Genomic DNA, 16,037 nt, shown 5'->3' on the forward strand with positions numbered 1-16,037 from the left:
TGGGCAGAGGTTTTGATTGTCCAGACATTACTTTAGTGATCTTGCTTTTTCTCCTCATTCTCTCTATGTCTGTCTCTCTTCCTCTTGTCTTTTTACTCCCTGTTTTTCTCTGTCTTTCCTGCCCCTCTCTATCTCCTTCACTTTTCTCTCTTTTTCCTTCTCTGTCTCCTCTTGCCTCTTCTCTGTTTTTCACTCTTCCTTTTTCTGTCATTTTGGGTCTCCTTTTCTAGATCTTCATTTTTCTTCTTCTCCTCCTCTTACTCTATATTCTTTTTATCTTTCTGTCTCCATTTCTCTCTCTGTCCCTATCCCTCTTTGTCAGTTGCTGACTCTCTGAATCTTATGTCTCTTTCCCTCTCTGGTTTTTTGTCTTGTTTTGCGCTCTCTCTCTCTCTCTCTCTCTCTCTCTCTCTCTCTCTCTCTCTCTCTCCTCTCTCTCTTCTCTATTTTATTTCAATTTTTCATTTTATTTATTTTTGGCTGAGGCAATTGGGGTTAAGTGACTTGCCCAGGGTCACACAGCTAGGACGTGTTAAGTGTCTGAGGCCAGATTTGAAGTCAGGTCCTCCTAACTTCAGGACTGGTGGTCTCTCTTCTCTATTTTAAAATTTTATTATTTTTTTTTTATTTTTCTTGCTCTCTATCCCTATCCCTCTTTCAGTTGCTGACTCTGTCTCTCTTTTGTGATCTCATTTTGTTCTCATTTTGCTCTCTTTTGTTTTGTGGTCTCTCTCCCTCTCTGTTTTGTTGTCTCATTTTGCTTTCTTTTCTTTATTTTTTTTATTTTGTTGTCTCATTTTTCTGTCTTTTCTTTCTTTCTTTTGTTGTCTCATTTTGCTGTCTCTCTTCTTTCTTTGTTTTTTATTTCCTTTGCTCTTTCTCTGTCCTTATCCCTCTCTGAACCTGTTTATTTGTCTCTCTCCTTCTCTGTTCTGTTGTCTTATTTTGTCTCTTTTTTCTCTTTTGTCTATTTTTTAATTTCTCTTGCTAATAATCTCAACCTAATCTAAAGAAGGTAGCCAATGCTCCTTTATCTCAGACTTGATTCTAGCCATTAAGAACTTGTTGGATAAAGTCGAAACAGTAATCACACCCAATAAGACTACGATGATAAGTAACAGGTATCAGGCAGAACATGTTCCCTCGGTTTCAAGAGAAAAGATATTAATATGGTCAAAGTGAAGATAGGGAACATCCCATCCCATGGGCTTGCCTGCTGGCCAGCTGCCTCCGGGAGCTGAATCAAAGGTGTGGATGGACGGAATCTTATCAAGCTAATGCTGGAGGATAGCACACACCCTGGAGACCCAGAGTCAGGGTTCAAAAGTGGGAACTCTGAGCTTCCCAAGACCCCCTCAGGGAGTCCAAGAAGTCAAAACTGTTGTCATATTAATATGAAGATGGATGTTTTAATTTATGATATCATAATTATCGATAACTCTGTAGCAACAAAAGCTCTTTGAGAGATCCTTTGTAATTTTAGTGAGTGTAAAGGGATCCTGAGACATGAGTTTGGAAGCTGCTGAGCTATAGCAGTCAGTTGATCAACATTAAGTACCTACTATGTGCCAGGCATTATTAAGCACTGGGAAGTGGGATAAATCTAATAAGGCAGCCTTCAGTAGGGATAAAAGTAAAGTCCTTCACCTTGGTTCAGAGACATCAACTGTACAAGATGGGGAGGCCTGATTAGGCAGCAGTTTGTCTGAAAAAAAAAAAATCTGAGCCAGGATCTGTATGAGTTGTCAGGGTGAGATAGTGACAGCTTACGGCCCAGCTTGTTAAAACTCTGGATGGGAACCCCATGCGGTTTCCTAACTAGATATGAGGGTTTTAAAATTATGATTTATTATTAGCAAATGTTTGATTTTTCTATAATCTATACCTGAAGTCATGTAAAAACATCTCAGGTGAAAAGCAATTGTGAGTAGAAAAAGTTTAAGGATCCCTGGCTTTTAGGACTGAGGAGATGATGATCTTTGTACTGGGCACTGGGCAGATCACTTCTGGAGTGCAGGGTTCAGGTTGCAGTGACTCAGTTTGGGAATGAATGGCACTGGTATATAACAGAAAACTTTAAGGAGAGCGGTTGAGATAATGAAGGGATTTGAGTCTGTGCCATGTGATCCTCTATTGAAGGTGATTTTCCCTGGGGAAGAGATTTGTGAAAACTCAAGCATGTGAAGGGCCTTAACATAGACAAGACACTAAACCTAGGAGCAGGCAAGATCAGGAACTGTGAGTGAAAGGAACCAAGAGCTATGTTAATACATGACATCAGGAAACAAGTTGGCTGACCATTAAAACTCGTACATTTAATAAAAATGCCAGTATTCCCTAAGTTCAGATTCAATGTAGCGATGGATTAAAACATCAAGTGACTCATTTTACAGATGTCAGCGGCAGGAGTTAAATGCCTTCCCCAGAGTTAGCACTTTATAAGGGGCAGAGGCAGCATTTGAACCTGTCTTCCTAATGCTAAGTATAGAATTTCATCCAAGGGGACATGCATGAACAAAGATAAAGGACCATTCTGGAGCCCAAAAGGCTCTAAACTGTGCATATCCTTTAACCCCGTAGTGTTACTACTGGGCTTATATCCCAAAAGAGATTTTAAAGAAGGGAAAGGGACCTGCATGTGCATGAATGTTTGTGGCAGCCCTCTTTTTAGTGGCCAGAAACTGGAAACTGAGTGGATGCCCATCAGTTGGAGAATGGCTGAATAAATTGTGGGATATGAATATTATGGAATATTATTGTTTATTAAGAAATGACCAACAGGATGATTTCAGAAAGGCCTAGAGAGATGAACTGAGGCTGAGCGGTAATGAACTGAACCAGCTACACCCAGCGAAACAACTCTGGGAGATGACTATGAATCACATATAGAATTCCCAATCCCTATATTTTTGCCCACAACATTTTGGATTTCCTTCACAGGCTAATTATACAATATTTCAGAGTCCGATTCTTTTTGTACAGCAAAATAATGGTTTGGTCATGTATACTTATTGTGTATCTAATTTAACATGTATTGGTCAATCTGACATCTGGGGGAAGGGGTGGGGGAAAGGACGGGAAAAATGGAACAAAAGGTTTGGCAAATTATCCATGCTGTAAAATTATCCGAGCATATAACTTGTAAATAAAAAGCTATAATAAAAAAAAAAAAAGCATAGGTCTTGATACACACACACTTTCTCTCTCTCTCTCCCTCTCTCTCTCTCTCTCTTTCTACCCCCACCAATGGCTTTCCATTACTATTTGGCTTCCCCAGCTTTTCTTCAAGTCTTAGCCCAAAACTTGTTGCTTCTTTAAAAAACAAACAAACAAAAAACATTCCAATGATACTCTTTCCCAACCAAAATCTTTTTATAACAAAGAAGCATATTTAAGTAGAACAAATTAATCTATTCACCATATTTAACTATGTATTTCTCATCCCACACCTTAATCTGCCATCTCCCCGCCTAGTTGAGTTTCCCCCAGCTGTAAAATTGGAGGATAATAACAGTGTCTCTCTCTCCCAGGATGGCAGTAGGGATCATATTTGTGAAAAGTGCTTAGCACAGAATAGAAGCTTACTTAATAACTGCCTGGTGTTTTCCCAGGAAAGGAGACAGGAAGCAAGCTTTACTTTCCAGATAATGTTAATCAGAGCAGCTCTCTAAGATTTTCTAACTTAGCTACATATGAGACCTCTAGACTTTTGGTTGTACTTTCATTAATAGTGATGATAATTGCCTGTGTCTGTAGGGAGAAAAAAAATCATTGAAAAGAATCAGATTCCAATAGACTTGAAATGGAAAATGACGACTATCTAGAAAAAGAAAACTATGGAGACTGAATGCAGATTGAAGCACACAATTTTCAGCTTTTTTATTTTTTTCTATTCTCCTGGTTTTCTTCTTTTGTTCTGATTTTTCTTTCACAACATGACTAATATGGAAATATCTTATTAAAGTTTTTTTTTTTAATTTTCAAAACATATGCATGGATAATTTCTCAACATTAACCCTTGCAAAACTTTGTTATCCAATTTTCCCCTGCCTTCTCCCTACCCCCTTCCCTAGATGGCAAGTAATCCAATATAATATGGAAATATCATTAAAATGATTGCACATATATAACCTGTATCAGATTGATTGCTGATTTGGGGACATAGAGAAGGGAGAAGGGGAAAATTTTGAACTCAAAATCTTAGAAAATGAAAGTTATATATCTTCACATTTTATTGGAAATAGAAAATATTATTGAGAAAAAAAATAATCATGTCTGTGACCCCATCAGAGAGGGGGGGGGTCCCTTTTTCTCTGGAGTTGCATTCTGTGGTCCATGTAGTGCAAGTGAAATAACCATTTCTGGTCTGTGGGAAGGGAGGACAGAATAAGAGGGCAGGAAATGCCATTTGCCCTGGGTCACTCACATCTCATATTTTGTTTTCTTCTTTATTTTTCTTTTTTTCCCCCTTTAGCTTCCTGGCAAAAAGGATCTTTTCAGAATGGACATTGAAAATATTTCATGCTGTCTGCAGGAACAGAGGAGACTTCATATGGGGTTTGGGGGTGGTGTGATGGGGTGTTTGCTGGTTTGTTTTGTTGTGTCTTTGAATCATTTGATTGAATGACTCAATGTGTTTTTCAATTTGTCAGTTTGATTTTAAATTTAGAAACCATAGAGCACTTTAAGTCCAAGAATTTTACCCATTAAGCAGTAGAAAAATCCATTTTCTTGAACGTTTTCCAAAACCAAGTTCATTTCCATGTACCTTTTCCAACGAGCTTGATCAGGCCTCTCATTTTGTGAGCTCATCTAGCTAAGAGACCAGGGGCAGGTCTTTACCTTTGTAAATGGTTCCTAGTCACATAAAAACATTCTTGCTTCTCTTTTGTTGAGCAAGAAAGGAGCCAATATGATCTGTCATTGTGATTCAAGTCTCCTCCACATTCTTGCTTTATTTCCTATCAGAATCAAAGGGGGGGAGGGGTGTTCTGTTTTCAGAACAAATGCCAAAAAGAGTCCAGTTGGCTTGTCCTGGATTTTAATTCTTTTTTTTTCCATCAAAGTCATTAAAACTTAAGTTTCTTAGATGATTAGATCACCAAATAGATATTTTTGTATTCACCACACTTGGCCTTGACTATTTTATTTGATTATAAGACTGTCTTGGACCTTTGTACTTGTGACATGTTTAAATGTTAGAGACCCTAATTTGTGTTTTCAGTATTTCCTGGAGCAGAAATTTATTTTTGTAACTTTGTAGGTTTGAAGCATTTCTAACTTGCTCTCATACTAAAGATGAACCCTGTCTTTTTCATGATAAACTGACCCAATATGATGATTCTCAGTCATTGATTATGGACCTTTTGACAACATTTATAGCAAACATTAGAGGAAAAAAGTGAGGGCAAGGGAAGGCATTTCGATAACATCACCCCTCACTGGGACCTAATTTTATCCACTGGATACCATTTTATGCTTCAGAGACTTTTTTTATGATTTAAAAAATCACAAAACATGTATGTCTGCTCTCTCCTTGAAATAGTCTGTATGACCATGGAGGCCATTGAGCCCTCAGTGAACCTCCCTTGCCTCCTAGCCCAATCCATTCCTCCCTTACCTTCTAACCCAGTCTATCCCCATTTCCTCATAATGGAACAAATAGGATCATCCCCTACTTCCAGAATTCAAAAAGTGTAACAGGAACCTGTCTTTTTTTCCCCTTTTCCCCAATCTTACCCTTTGTTTTCATAGCAGAATGGCAGGAGCGATCCTTTTTTTTTTTTTTTTTTTCCCCTTTTTCCTTTTTCCTTTGCCTGAACCTGATTCCATACTTCATTTAGCAAGAACCTGTCTGTCCTTTTCTTTCCCCCTTGCCTGAAAACAGATTCCATGCTTTCATACATAGCAAGAGCCTTTTTTCCCCCTGTTTGAACCTGACCATGTGTTCACATAGCAGGATAATAGGATCTTTTCCCCCCTTTGCCTGAACCTGACCCCCATACTTTCATATAGCAGGAGCTCTCCCTTCTTTTCTTCGTGTGAACATGAACCCTGTGTTTTCAGAGATTTGAAATGCCTTTGCTCATCGTATTATGGCATTTTTAGTGCCATAAGAGAAAAGTAATCAAGAGATGTTGAGGAAGAGGATTCTGTTTAGAAACCCTGGTCCTCCTTCCCCACCTTCTGTTCCCAGCAGATTCACATGTAAAGGGAAACCATGCATTCTAGCAGATATCACTGAAGGGAATAAAGTACAAAACAGGAATGAAACATTAAAGCGGGATCAGGCTCCTTGGTCAGTTTAATCAATCATTGAATAGCCACTTAGCAAAAGCCAGACTATGAGCCAGTCAAGGAAACAAGGACAAAATGATTTTATAAACTGACTTCATAAGAGACAATAGAAAATACTTTTTTCTCTAATGTTTTACAAAACTGACTTTATTTCCTAATGGCTGTTTTATTGATATTTATCAGGCTCATGATTTGTAACATCCAGAGAAAGGATCCTGAGCTTGCCTTCCCACTTCTGTAAGTTGTTGATCTTAGTCACCTAAAAATGTTCTGGCTCCCATTTGATTGGATGATTAAAAACATGGTCACAGGTCATTTGCGATTGAGAATCCAAAATCTCCCAATTTGGGGTTATTTTCCCCCACAAAACAGGGTTTTTGCCTCTTTCTCTTTTTATAACGTAAAGCCATGGATGCTGCCACATGCTCGTCCTGTTCCTTGGGAGAAAGAACTCCCTTCAAGCTTTGCCATCCATGGCTCAGCCAAGCATCTGTTTTCATATTGTCATCTCATTTGTCTTATTTTGGTCATTGCCCTTATTCATATGCGAGTAGAATCTGTCTCTTGAGAAATAAAAGTCCAAGTTAAATGTGTGATGTTTATTCTCTTCCCCACCTACTTCATGTTTCTTCTACAGAGTGAAAATAAAAATTAAGTTTGCTGGAAATGTAACAAGAGAAAATGCTCATTGGGAAACAGTTTAGAATCCAGGAGAGAAAAATAATAAACTGGAGAAAACTTGATTTCTTGTCTGTGTTTATGTGTATGCTGTCCAGAGTCCTTGAAAGGCCATTGGGAGCATCTTGCCTCACAGCTGACCCTCTTGCCTTCCTCCTCCATGTCCTTCAGCCTCCCTTCAGCACTGCCTCCTCCCAGCCTTGCACCCAGTGCCTCTTTTTTCACCTGGGTGGTTGTCCCTTCCATGTCTCATTTCTCCCCTGGGAGGACATAATTACTAGAGTCAAGACTGGGGGCAAGATCCTAGATTGAGATAAAAGGACTTTGTCCATTGAACAGATTCCCTCCTTTTAGGGAAGGAAATGGCCCAGAAAGGTTCTTTGTCTCCCCCAAAGTTTCACAGGGGGTGAGTTAGTGCTCGAACTCAGTAGTCTCTCACTGATTTGTTCTCTTCTATAAAAGCATTTACAACTCATCTTTAAATCAAGACTTTATTTTTGTTGATTGTCTAGATCTCAGTAAGCAACGGGGAAAAGAAATGCAGATGAAACATTTCCCAGCACAACCTTTGGTTATGTAGCTAGGAAGGGTCTGAGAGATTTGAACTGAGGCCTTCTAAGCCTAGGTCCAGTCCCCAAGCATCACCCCCTGCCCTGTTCCAGCCCCAGCCCAGCCCCCTGGGATCACACTCCCCCCCCCCCGCCTGTTCCAGCCCCAGCCCCCAGCATCCTTCCATCTTTGGCAGCATCACCCCCCATCATGACTTCTGCCTTTCCTGCAGGGCTTTTTGAGCAGATTCTTCTTGCTTCTTCTCCACCCTCCTTTCTCTTCCTGTTTTCACCCTCAAAGATCTCTTGTTCCCAAAGCTTTATGAAGATGACTCACAGACCTCCATCTCTGGGCTTCCCACTCAGTCTCCCCCTAAAGTCAGTCCCTTCCCAGCAGTCCCTCCTAAGTACATGGGCTCATCCGCTCTACACTAACATCCCAGTCCAAGTCTGCCCTCCAGAAGCCTTCACACTAAAGAGAGAGACAGCACATGGAGGGAAACTGGACCATGGGGGAACCATGAGGGGAGCCTGCCATGGACAAAGGCCATCAGAGGACCTGGCAGAATTCAGCTCCTCTGGGGAAGGTTTTGGAGCTGGCTGGCCAGTGGCATGGAGATTTAGTCCAAGGGAGCCTAGGACAGCAGATTCAGGACATGTGCTGTGGGACCAGACCAGCCGCTTTAACCTCTCTCTACCTCAGTTTCCTTAACTGTAAAATATAAATAGTAACAGCACTTACCTCCTAAAGCAACATATTATAGGATCAAGTGAGCACTTAGCATAGTGCCTGGCATGCATTTTAGAAATACTAATTTTGTTTTGCATGACCTTAACATAGGAGCAATATCCTTCTCAAGGACTAAAATCGGGTTGGGAAGGAAGGAGAGAATTTGGAACTCAATTTTTTTTTAATGAAAGTTTAAAGTTTTTATATTTGGGAAACATATAACAAAATAAAAATGTAATCAGTCTGTTTTTCCCACAGCCAACAAAAAAAATACTTTATTTCCTTCCTTCCTTTCCTGATTCAAAGTATTCAGTGCCTCCCAATTATTGGAAATAAAATAAAGTCTTTAAATATAGTCTGTTTTTCCCACAATTAACAAAAAAATTACATATTTTCCTTCCTTTCCTGATTTAAAGTGTTCAGTGCCTCCCAATTATTGGTAATAAACTTTTTAGCATGCTGTTTCAAGACCTGTTTCAAAACTCATCAGCCTCTCTTACCTCTATATCCCTTGACACAGCACTTGCCAGTCAGAGGACTGATAGTCCTCCCCTATGTGACTCATCTTAGGTTTCCAATCTCTGTGCCCTGGGGCAGCTTGTTCCCCTCTCCTGAAATGCAATAGAACAGATCTTTATTAATGCCTGGACAAAGGCAAAAATTACACAATCTTGTCCTGTCCTCAAGGAACTTTATTACTTACTGAAGGGATATATTACACATAAATGCAAGGTAATTTTCAGTTTGTGAGAGCCCTGCAGAGACATCATCCAAAGTGTCACCTAAACTGGGCTTAAGCTGGGGGCTCTCAGTAAGGTGATGAAGGAGAATGTTTCAAGCCAGGGGACGGGCAGAAAATGAAATGGCTGTTTGAAGGAATATTAATACCTTTGGCTGCAGAAGTGAGTGAGAAAAAAGAAATCAGCAAAGGTGAGTGGGAGCAAGATTGTGGAGGATCCATATTCTAAACTGAGTAATTTGGTGTTTCGAACTGGAGGCAATAAGCCATTGATGATTTGTGGGGTAGGGCATAGGGGGTTCAATGACAAGTAAATCTATGCCGTTGAAAATGATTTTGATAGCTATGGAAAGGTTGGAGAGGAAGAGATTGAAAGCAAGAGACCAGTGAAAAGGCATGAGAAGATGAGGACAGAGAAGGCAATTGTATGGGCAGAGAAGGAATGAATGTAAGATTGTGGAGATGGGACTGATGAGACTTGTTGAATATAGTTAGTGAAGTATAGTGCTCAATCAAGGATGACCATAATGAACCCGGGAGATTGGAAGGACAGTGAATCAGAGATTGCTCATTATAGCAATTTGAATGAAGAAAGATTGCAGATTCTAGCATTTTTAAAATGAAAAGAAGACTTAATCAGTTTCTTACCCATTTCAATTGGTACATTTGACTTGATCTAGCTAAATAAGTGATGATGCAGTAAATCTGCACTCCCACACACCCATTTCCCTTTCTTTTTTCCCTTCTCTTCCCCTCCATTCTCTTCCCTCCCCTCTTTAAGCTTTGGGACATCCCAGGATGTCAGGTGGCAGGAAGACTTACCACCTTTTGGGGCAATCGACCAGTCTGCCTTCCCCCTTCACTTGAGATTATTTTCCCCAGAGCTCAAATGAGATAGGAACCAACAGCTTTGTTCCTTCCAGTGAGATAGAGGACTACTGGACTCTGCCTTTCTGCCCTTGCATCCTCCAACACAGCCATCTAATCTTAAGGCCTCCTCTCCAGACTTTGCCATCCCCCCCCCCCACTCACTGCACCTTAGGATAGAGAAGGTTTTCAACATGTCCAAAAATGGGACCTTCTCTTGTGTATGTCTATTTCAACATGTCCAGAAACAGGGACTTTTTCTCTTTTTCTTTGTATCCCCAGCGTTTAACACAGTGCTTTGTACATAAGTGCTTAATAAAGGCTTTCTTATTTATTCATTCATAAATGAAAGGAAAATTAGAGAACTCCCACACAAGACGTTAAGTGTTCCAAGTAAGATGAATTAAAAAGCACTACGTATAGCTATAGTTGCCTGATGGAGACAGTAGGTTGCCTCCAGGTAGAGGTGGTGGTATGACCACTGCAAGGGATGGGGCTTTCCCTTTCTGTACAGGAAGCTCTGTCCTGACATTGAGAGTGGTGATTGGTGGGGAAGCAAATGGGTTTTCTTGGAAAAGTCTCCAGTTCCCCTCTCCTCATCATTCAACTGAACATTGCTCTCTAGTTACTGGTGATCTCTTAATTGCCAAATCAAATGATCTTCTCATAGGCAATATTCTTCTTGGTCTCTCTGCTCCCTGCATCTTGCTGATAAACCTCTCAGTTTCTTAGTTTTCTTTGCTGGTTCACTGTTCACATGGTGTCTCTTGGCTATGGGTGTTCCCCAAGGCTCTGCTCCAGGCTTTCCCTTTACTCCCTTCCCCCCCCTTCCTCCCTCTCTCTCCTCAGTTTAATAATCATTTTGTGTTAAAATTGTATCTTGCTCATTGTACATGGCAGTAGCAAGATTATGCAATGATCTGGATGTGGTTCTTTTCAACAATGAGATAATTCAGGCCATTTCCAATGATCTTGTGATGAAGAGAGCCATCTACCCCCAGAGAGAGGACTGTGGGAACTGAGAGTGGATCACAACATAGCATTTTCTTTCTCATTTTTCTTCTTTTTTGATCAGATTCTTCTTGTGCATCAAGATAATTGTATAAATATGTAAGCCTATATTTGATTTACATATATTTTTACCATGTTTAACATATATTGCATTACTTGCCCATCTTGAGGAGGGGATGAAAAGAAGGGGAGGAACTGAAACAAAAGGTTTTGCAAGGTTCAGTGTTGAAAAATTATCCTTTCATATGTTTTGAAAAGAAAAAGTTTCAATAAAAAATAAAATTGTATCTTTCTTAGGTCTCTCTGACCACCTCATCCTTCTTTGATTCAATATAATAAGTTTTTATAGGTAGTCATTATAAAGAGATAATAGCAAGAGATCAGATCGCAAAGAGGAGTCTGGAAGTCACATACAAACCTTCAAGATCAAATTGTATTATGTATTAATCAAAATTCACATCCTAGTGATGTGTGCAAAATAGGGGAAACCATGAAAGCATTCTTTGTCAAGATTTCTGGCCTGTAACAAATGATTCCCAGACATCAAGAGATGCTGAAAACTTTCAGACAATGACTTTGCAGTTTTACAGAGAACTTTGAGATCGTTTGTAAATACACACACACACACACACACACACACACATATGTATATATACATATACCACATAGATGTATATATACATAAGACCACATAGATGGTGGTCTTTTCCCCAAAAGACCCCTATAGAAATGAGACGTCAAATTCTTGGTCCCCAAGCATCCATATCAGCATCCAAAATGTTCCCTTTCCATCTGGTGTTCTCAACTATAATCCATGATTCCTTACTTGAGTGTTACTACTCTGGCTCTCTCCCCCTCCTCCACATCTTCTCCCCCTTGCTGCCTGCTTTTCTTCACTATCCCATCCCTAATTTCCACGATATCTGCTTCTGTCCTTCTTTCCCACTTGTCTCTGCCTTTGTGAGCTTTTTGCCACCACAGCCCATGTATTTATTTAAATTTCCCCATTTCCCACTGCCAATCAAGAACTTTCCAGGGAGTACCCCAAAAAACCATACCTATTTCATCCCAGATCTCTACATCCAGCCCTCTGCTCTTCCCTGAGCTCCATCCCTGAATCACCAACTATCTAGTGAACATTTCCAGCTGTTTATCCCAGCTTTCTGTCTTCTCTCCTCTATTGCATCTATACCTCTACCACAAGATGTGAATAATTCATTAAACTATTTCTGAGCATTATGAAGATTTGATATTGAATGAAGACAGATAACTCCCTACAGGAAATCTTTTGATTAGCTGAAAGAATCAGACACACTTAATTGGCCTATACTTTAAAATAGCATTTTTTCTAGTGTGGGGACCAATCTATTTGTGACAGGCTCTAAGTTTAGGAGCTGAGGATTTCATTTTGCCTTTTGAGAGCTTAAGTTATTGAGAAACTAGATCCTGAGGAAGGAGTTAGCTTTAAAGGAGTGTGATTCCTTGTATCAGGAATGCTGGCTATGGACTCAAGAAAGAACTTAGAGGTCATAAAGCACAAGAAGGATGAATTAGTTGTGACTACCATTGTAGTTTAAGTTTGAGCCCACCCTTGCCATGGACCTATATGTATTTGTGGGTGTATGTATCTCAGGCTATTGGGAATGGAATGTGATATATTTTGCCAGCTATACCCTTTGAGTAAATACATCTGCTAAAAGGTAATTAAATCTACTGGCTGATTGTTAAAAGGAAACACACTACTGGGGGCTTCTCCTCAAGGAACACTAGTAGAAGCACAGCCTCTTGAGATTACTCTTAGATCCTTGAGAGAAGTAATAGCCACCCTCATGCCTTCTATTCTATTTAACTCAACAAGTATTTTTCAATCACCAACTGTGTGCCAGTTAGCCAAGAAAACCCCATGAATAGTGATGGTGTGCTAGAGTCCATGGAGTCAGGAAGAGTTTGACATGACTGAACAACTGTGTGCCAGATCAAAATAAAACAGTCGCTCCCTAAAGGAACTTATATTATATGGGGAAAGCTTAGACTCCACACAGATAAAAGATGTATGTATGTATGTATATATGTACATATATATGTATATATTCATGTGTGTATATGTGTGTATATATATATATATGTATATATGTTTGTATAAATAAAGAATAACTGGTAAGAGACACTAACACCTGTCCTCAAAAGCACAAGGAAGGATTCCTATGGGAGGTAGCCCCTGAGATGTGCTTTAAAATAGACTCAAAATTATATATGAAAAATGTCAGAATAATTAGAAAAATTACTGTGTAGAGACATGGAGGGAAGACATTGGATGGTGTGTAGGGGAAACAAAAAAACAGCACAATTTGACTTGAGCAGAGTTTGTATGATAGAATAATAGATGATCAGTCTAGAAAGAAAACCTATAGAGTTTTCAGAAAAAAAGAAATCCAAGTTATCTATAGCCATGCGAAAAAAAAAAAATAGTCTAAATTGCTAATAACCAAAGAAATACAAATTAAAACAACTCTTAAGGTCCTACCTTAGGTAAGAACTTTTCAGACTGACAAAAGTTGATCCAAAAAGGGAAAATAGATGATGGAGGAGCTGTGGAAAAATAGGTACATTGATGCATTGCTGGTGGGAGCTGTCCTACTATGGAGAAATCATTTGGAATTATATTCCCCAAATTACTAAACTATGCCTACTGCCCTATGAAGAACCAACACTATTAGGATTGTACGCCAAAGAGATTGTAGAAAGAGGAAAAGGACTCATAAGTATACATAAATTTATAGCACCTCTTTTTTTGGTGACAAAGAACTAGATACTTAAGAGACTCCCTATCTATTGGAGAATGATTGAACAAATTATGATATATGTAAATATAATGGAATACCTTTTTTGCTCTAAGAAATTATGAAAGACCCATTCAGAGACACATGGGAAGTCTTATGGTCTTAACTGAACAGTTGTATAGAGAAATGAGTAGAACGAGGAGAAAAAGGTACATAACTTGGAAAACCTCTGTTGAACACAATGATTAACTCTGACTCCAAAGGCTCATGGGTGGCAGGATTAGTTGCCAACTCAGATATATTTTATCCCCCTCATTTCTTTTCCTTCTTTGTGGTGATAAGTAACTGGAGGGAGGGGCAGGCAAGGTCCAGGACTGTCGAGGTTGAGCCATAGGGATCCACTGAAGATGTTGAGGCAATGTTTCCTCCAGATTCCTTGAAGGAGATTGAGCTAGGATTGCCACTCTCCAAATATTTCTGACCTAAGAGCATGATAAGGTCAAAATGAAAACTGCTTCCTGATGACTCTCCAGAGAAAAGCAGCCCCTAACTTTCCTTCACCAGCTTACTTTTCCCTGTAAGGTTGTCATGAATAACGAATAGTAGCTACATCAATAAGCCCATATATTTAACCTAGGATTCTTAAGCTTTTTTGTGCATCCAGTACCCCTCTGTCAGTTTGGTTATACTTGGAGGCTGCTAAGTGGGCTAGTGGCCGTCTGGATCTTGGAGTCAGGAAAAGCTCGTTCAAATCTAGCCATAGACACTAGATAGACTCTACCCTGAAAAAAAAACAAATAAAAAAAAAAAAACACCTCTTTCTGCCTCGGTTTCCTCATTTATAAAATGGGGATAATAGCAGCTTGTACCTGCAGGGTGGTTGTAAGGATCAAACGAGATAACCTACATTTAATGCGCTTTGTAGATTTCAAAGTGCTATATAAAGTTAGGTATTAGTTTTATTCAAGCACAAATTTGGAGTTTTAAAATCGCTAAACATTCTGAGCGTCGGTGCATGCAAATGTAAGCCCTTGGCCCGATCCCGATTGCACCACTCGAAAGGTGTTTTTGAGCGCTGAAGATATCGCTGACTTATCTGGAACTCATTTTAAGAAACTGTTCATTGTTACTTTGTGTTTTGACCCGTCCAGCAGAAAAGACCCCACTTCTTCTTAATAACTCCTGGTGCATCATCAGCTATGACAAACTCTCTGGATGTTTGTGGTTTTCGTGGGTGGTGTTCTCATTAAGCAGGAGCACCTGCTTTTCCCCCCCGGGGGGGGGCCCGAACTTTCCCCAGGTCTGTGGTCCTGCGGGGGTCACAGTCTGCTTGATTCTAAAGCTCACAAGGATGGGGCAAAGCCGACACCAGCTGCAATCACACGTTTTCTGGCACTGCGAGCAGGAGCAGCACGCGGGGTCCTGAGATGTTCCCGGCGGGGGGCAGCGCATCACCAGCCCTGGCTGACTGGCTTGCCCCCTCTGGGGGCCCCAGGGCCCGCCCGCCCGGAGCTCATCCCGCGGGCCGGTGCCCGCCCCCAGCAGCAGAGGGCCGCGGCCTGTTTATTGGGCGAAGGGTGGGTTGGGTGCTCGGGCCCATTCTTTTTCACGAGACATAGAGGAGCGCCTGCACGAGTGAAGAGCGGGGCTCGGGCAAAGCCAGCACCTCCTCCGGGGTAGATGGCGGCGCTGCGGGGCCAGGGTCGGGGTGGGGGTGGGGGAAACGGCTCTTCACACCGAGCGTTACTCGCAAGGACGTGTGAGGGCATCGTTGCGGGGGAAAGGGGAGGGTCACACAGTGACGTAAAGGGTCAGAACTGCGGAGCCAGGGAGGGGCGGGGCTCTACCACTGACACTGCCGCCATCTGCTACTCCACCTCCCCCCCCCCGTTACCCCCGCCCCGACTTCCACGGCCGCGCGGCGGCGCGCCTCGTGCCCTTCCTCCTCCTGCCCTGGTGCGCGCGCCGACCTCCCCCCGCTCCTTCCGGCGGAAGTGCCCCGCGGTGACGGGCCCCGACGGGCAGAGAGCGTGAGGAGGGCTACGGGCGAGGGCGGAGTCGGCCTGGGCGGGCAGCAGAGAGACAGGCAGGCAGGCCGGCGGCGCGGCAGCCCCACTCCATCCCGGCCGCCGCCGCCGCCGCCCTCAGCCCCGCCCAGAGGCCCCTGGGAGCGGCTGTGCGCGCCGCGGAGGGGGCGGGGCGACGCGCGCGCGCAGGAGGGGTTGGCGGCCAGCGGGCGCGTCCCCGCAGGCCCGAGCGCGGCCCCGTCGCCGCATCTCCCTCCCGGGCACGTCTGTGCGCCCGCGCAGTCCCGGCTCGCGCCCCGCTGAGGGCGGGGCGGGGGCGGGGCTTGCGTGGCGTGGCGGGGCTCGACGGCGGGCGGGACC

General features: G+C 42.0%; 1 protein-coding gene and 1 long non-coding RNA gene across 2 annotated transcripts in view; one reads left to right on the forward strand and one right to left on the reverse strand.

The window, feature by feature from the left end:
- Nucleotides 1–6,326, forward strand: part of TEX15 (testis expressed 15, meiosis and synapsis associated) — a 44,817-nt gene extending 38,491 nt beyond the window's left edge. Inside the window, exon 12 of the mRNA XM_031943781.1 lies at nt 4,475–6,326. Within this exon, the coding sequence (XP_031799641.1) occupies nt 4,475–4,512 (38 nt within the window). The 3' untranslated portion in view covers nt 4,513–6,326. The remainder of the gene's footprint in view (nt 1–4,474) is intronic.
- A 102-nt stretch (nt 6,327–6,428) lies between these two features.
- LOC116420131 lies at nt 6,429–13,661 on the reverse strand. The gene is made up of 3 exons (XR_004230379.1): nt 13,395–13,661; nt 8,754–8,864; nt 6,429–7,235 (listed from the first exon to the last, which is right to left on the reverse strand). It is a non-coding gene; the product is annotated as an uncharacterized LOC116420131 (long non-coding RNA).
- Between the last annotated feature and the right edge of the window lie 2,376 nt (nt 13,662–16,037).

The sequence above is a fragment of the Sarcophilus harrisii genome, chromosome 6 (assembly GCF_902635505.1).
Source record: "Sarcophilus harrisii chromosome 6, mSarHar1.11, whole genome shotgun sequence".
Classification (NCBI taxonomy): domain Eukaryota; kingdom Metazoa; phylum Chordata; class Mammalia; order Dasyuromorphia; family Dasyuridae; genus Sarcophilus; species Sarcophilus harrisii.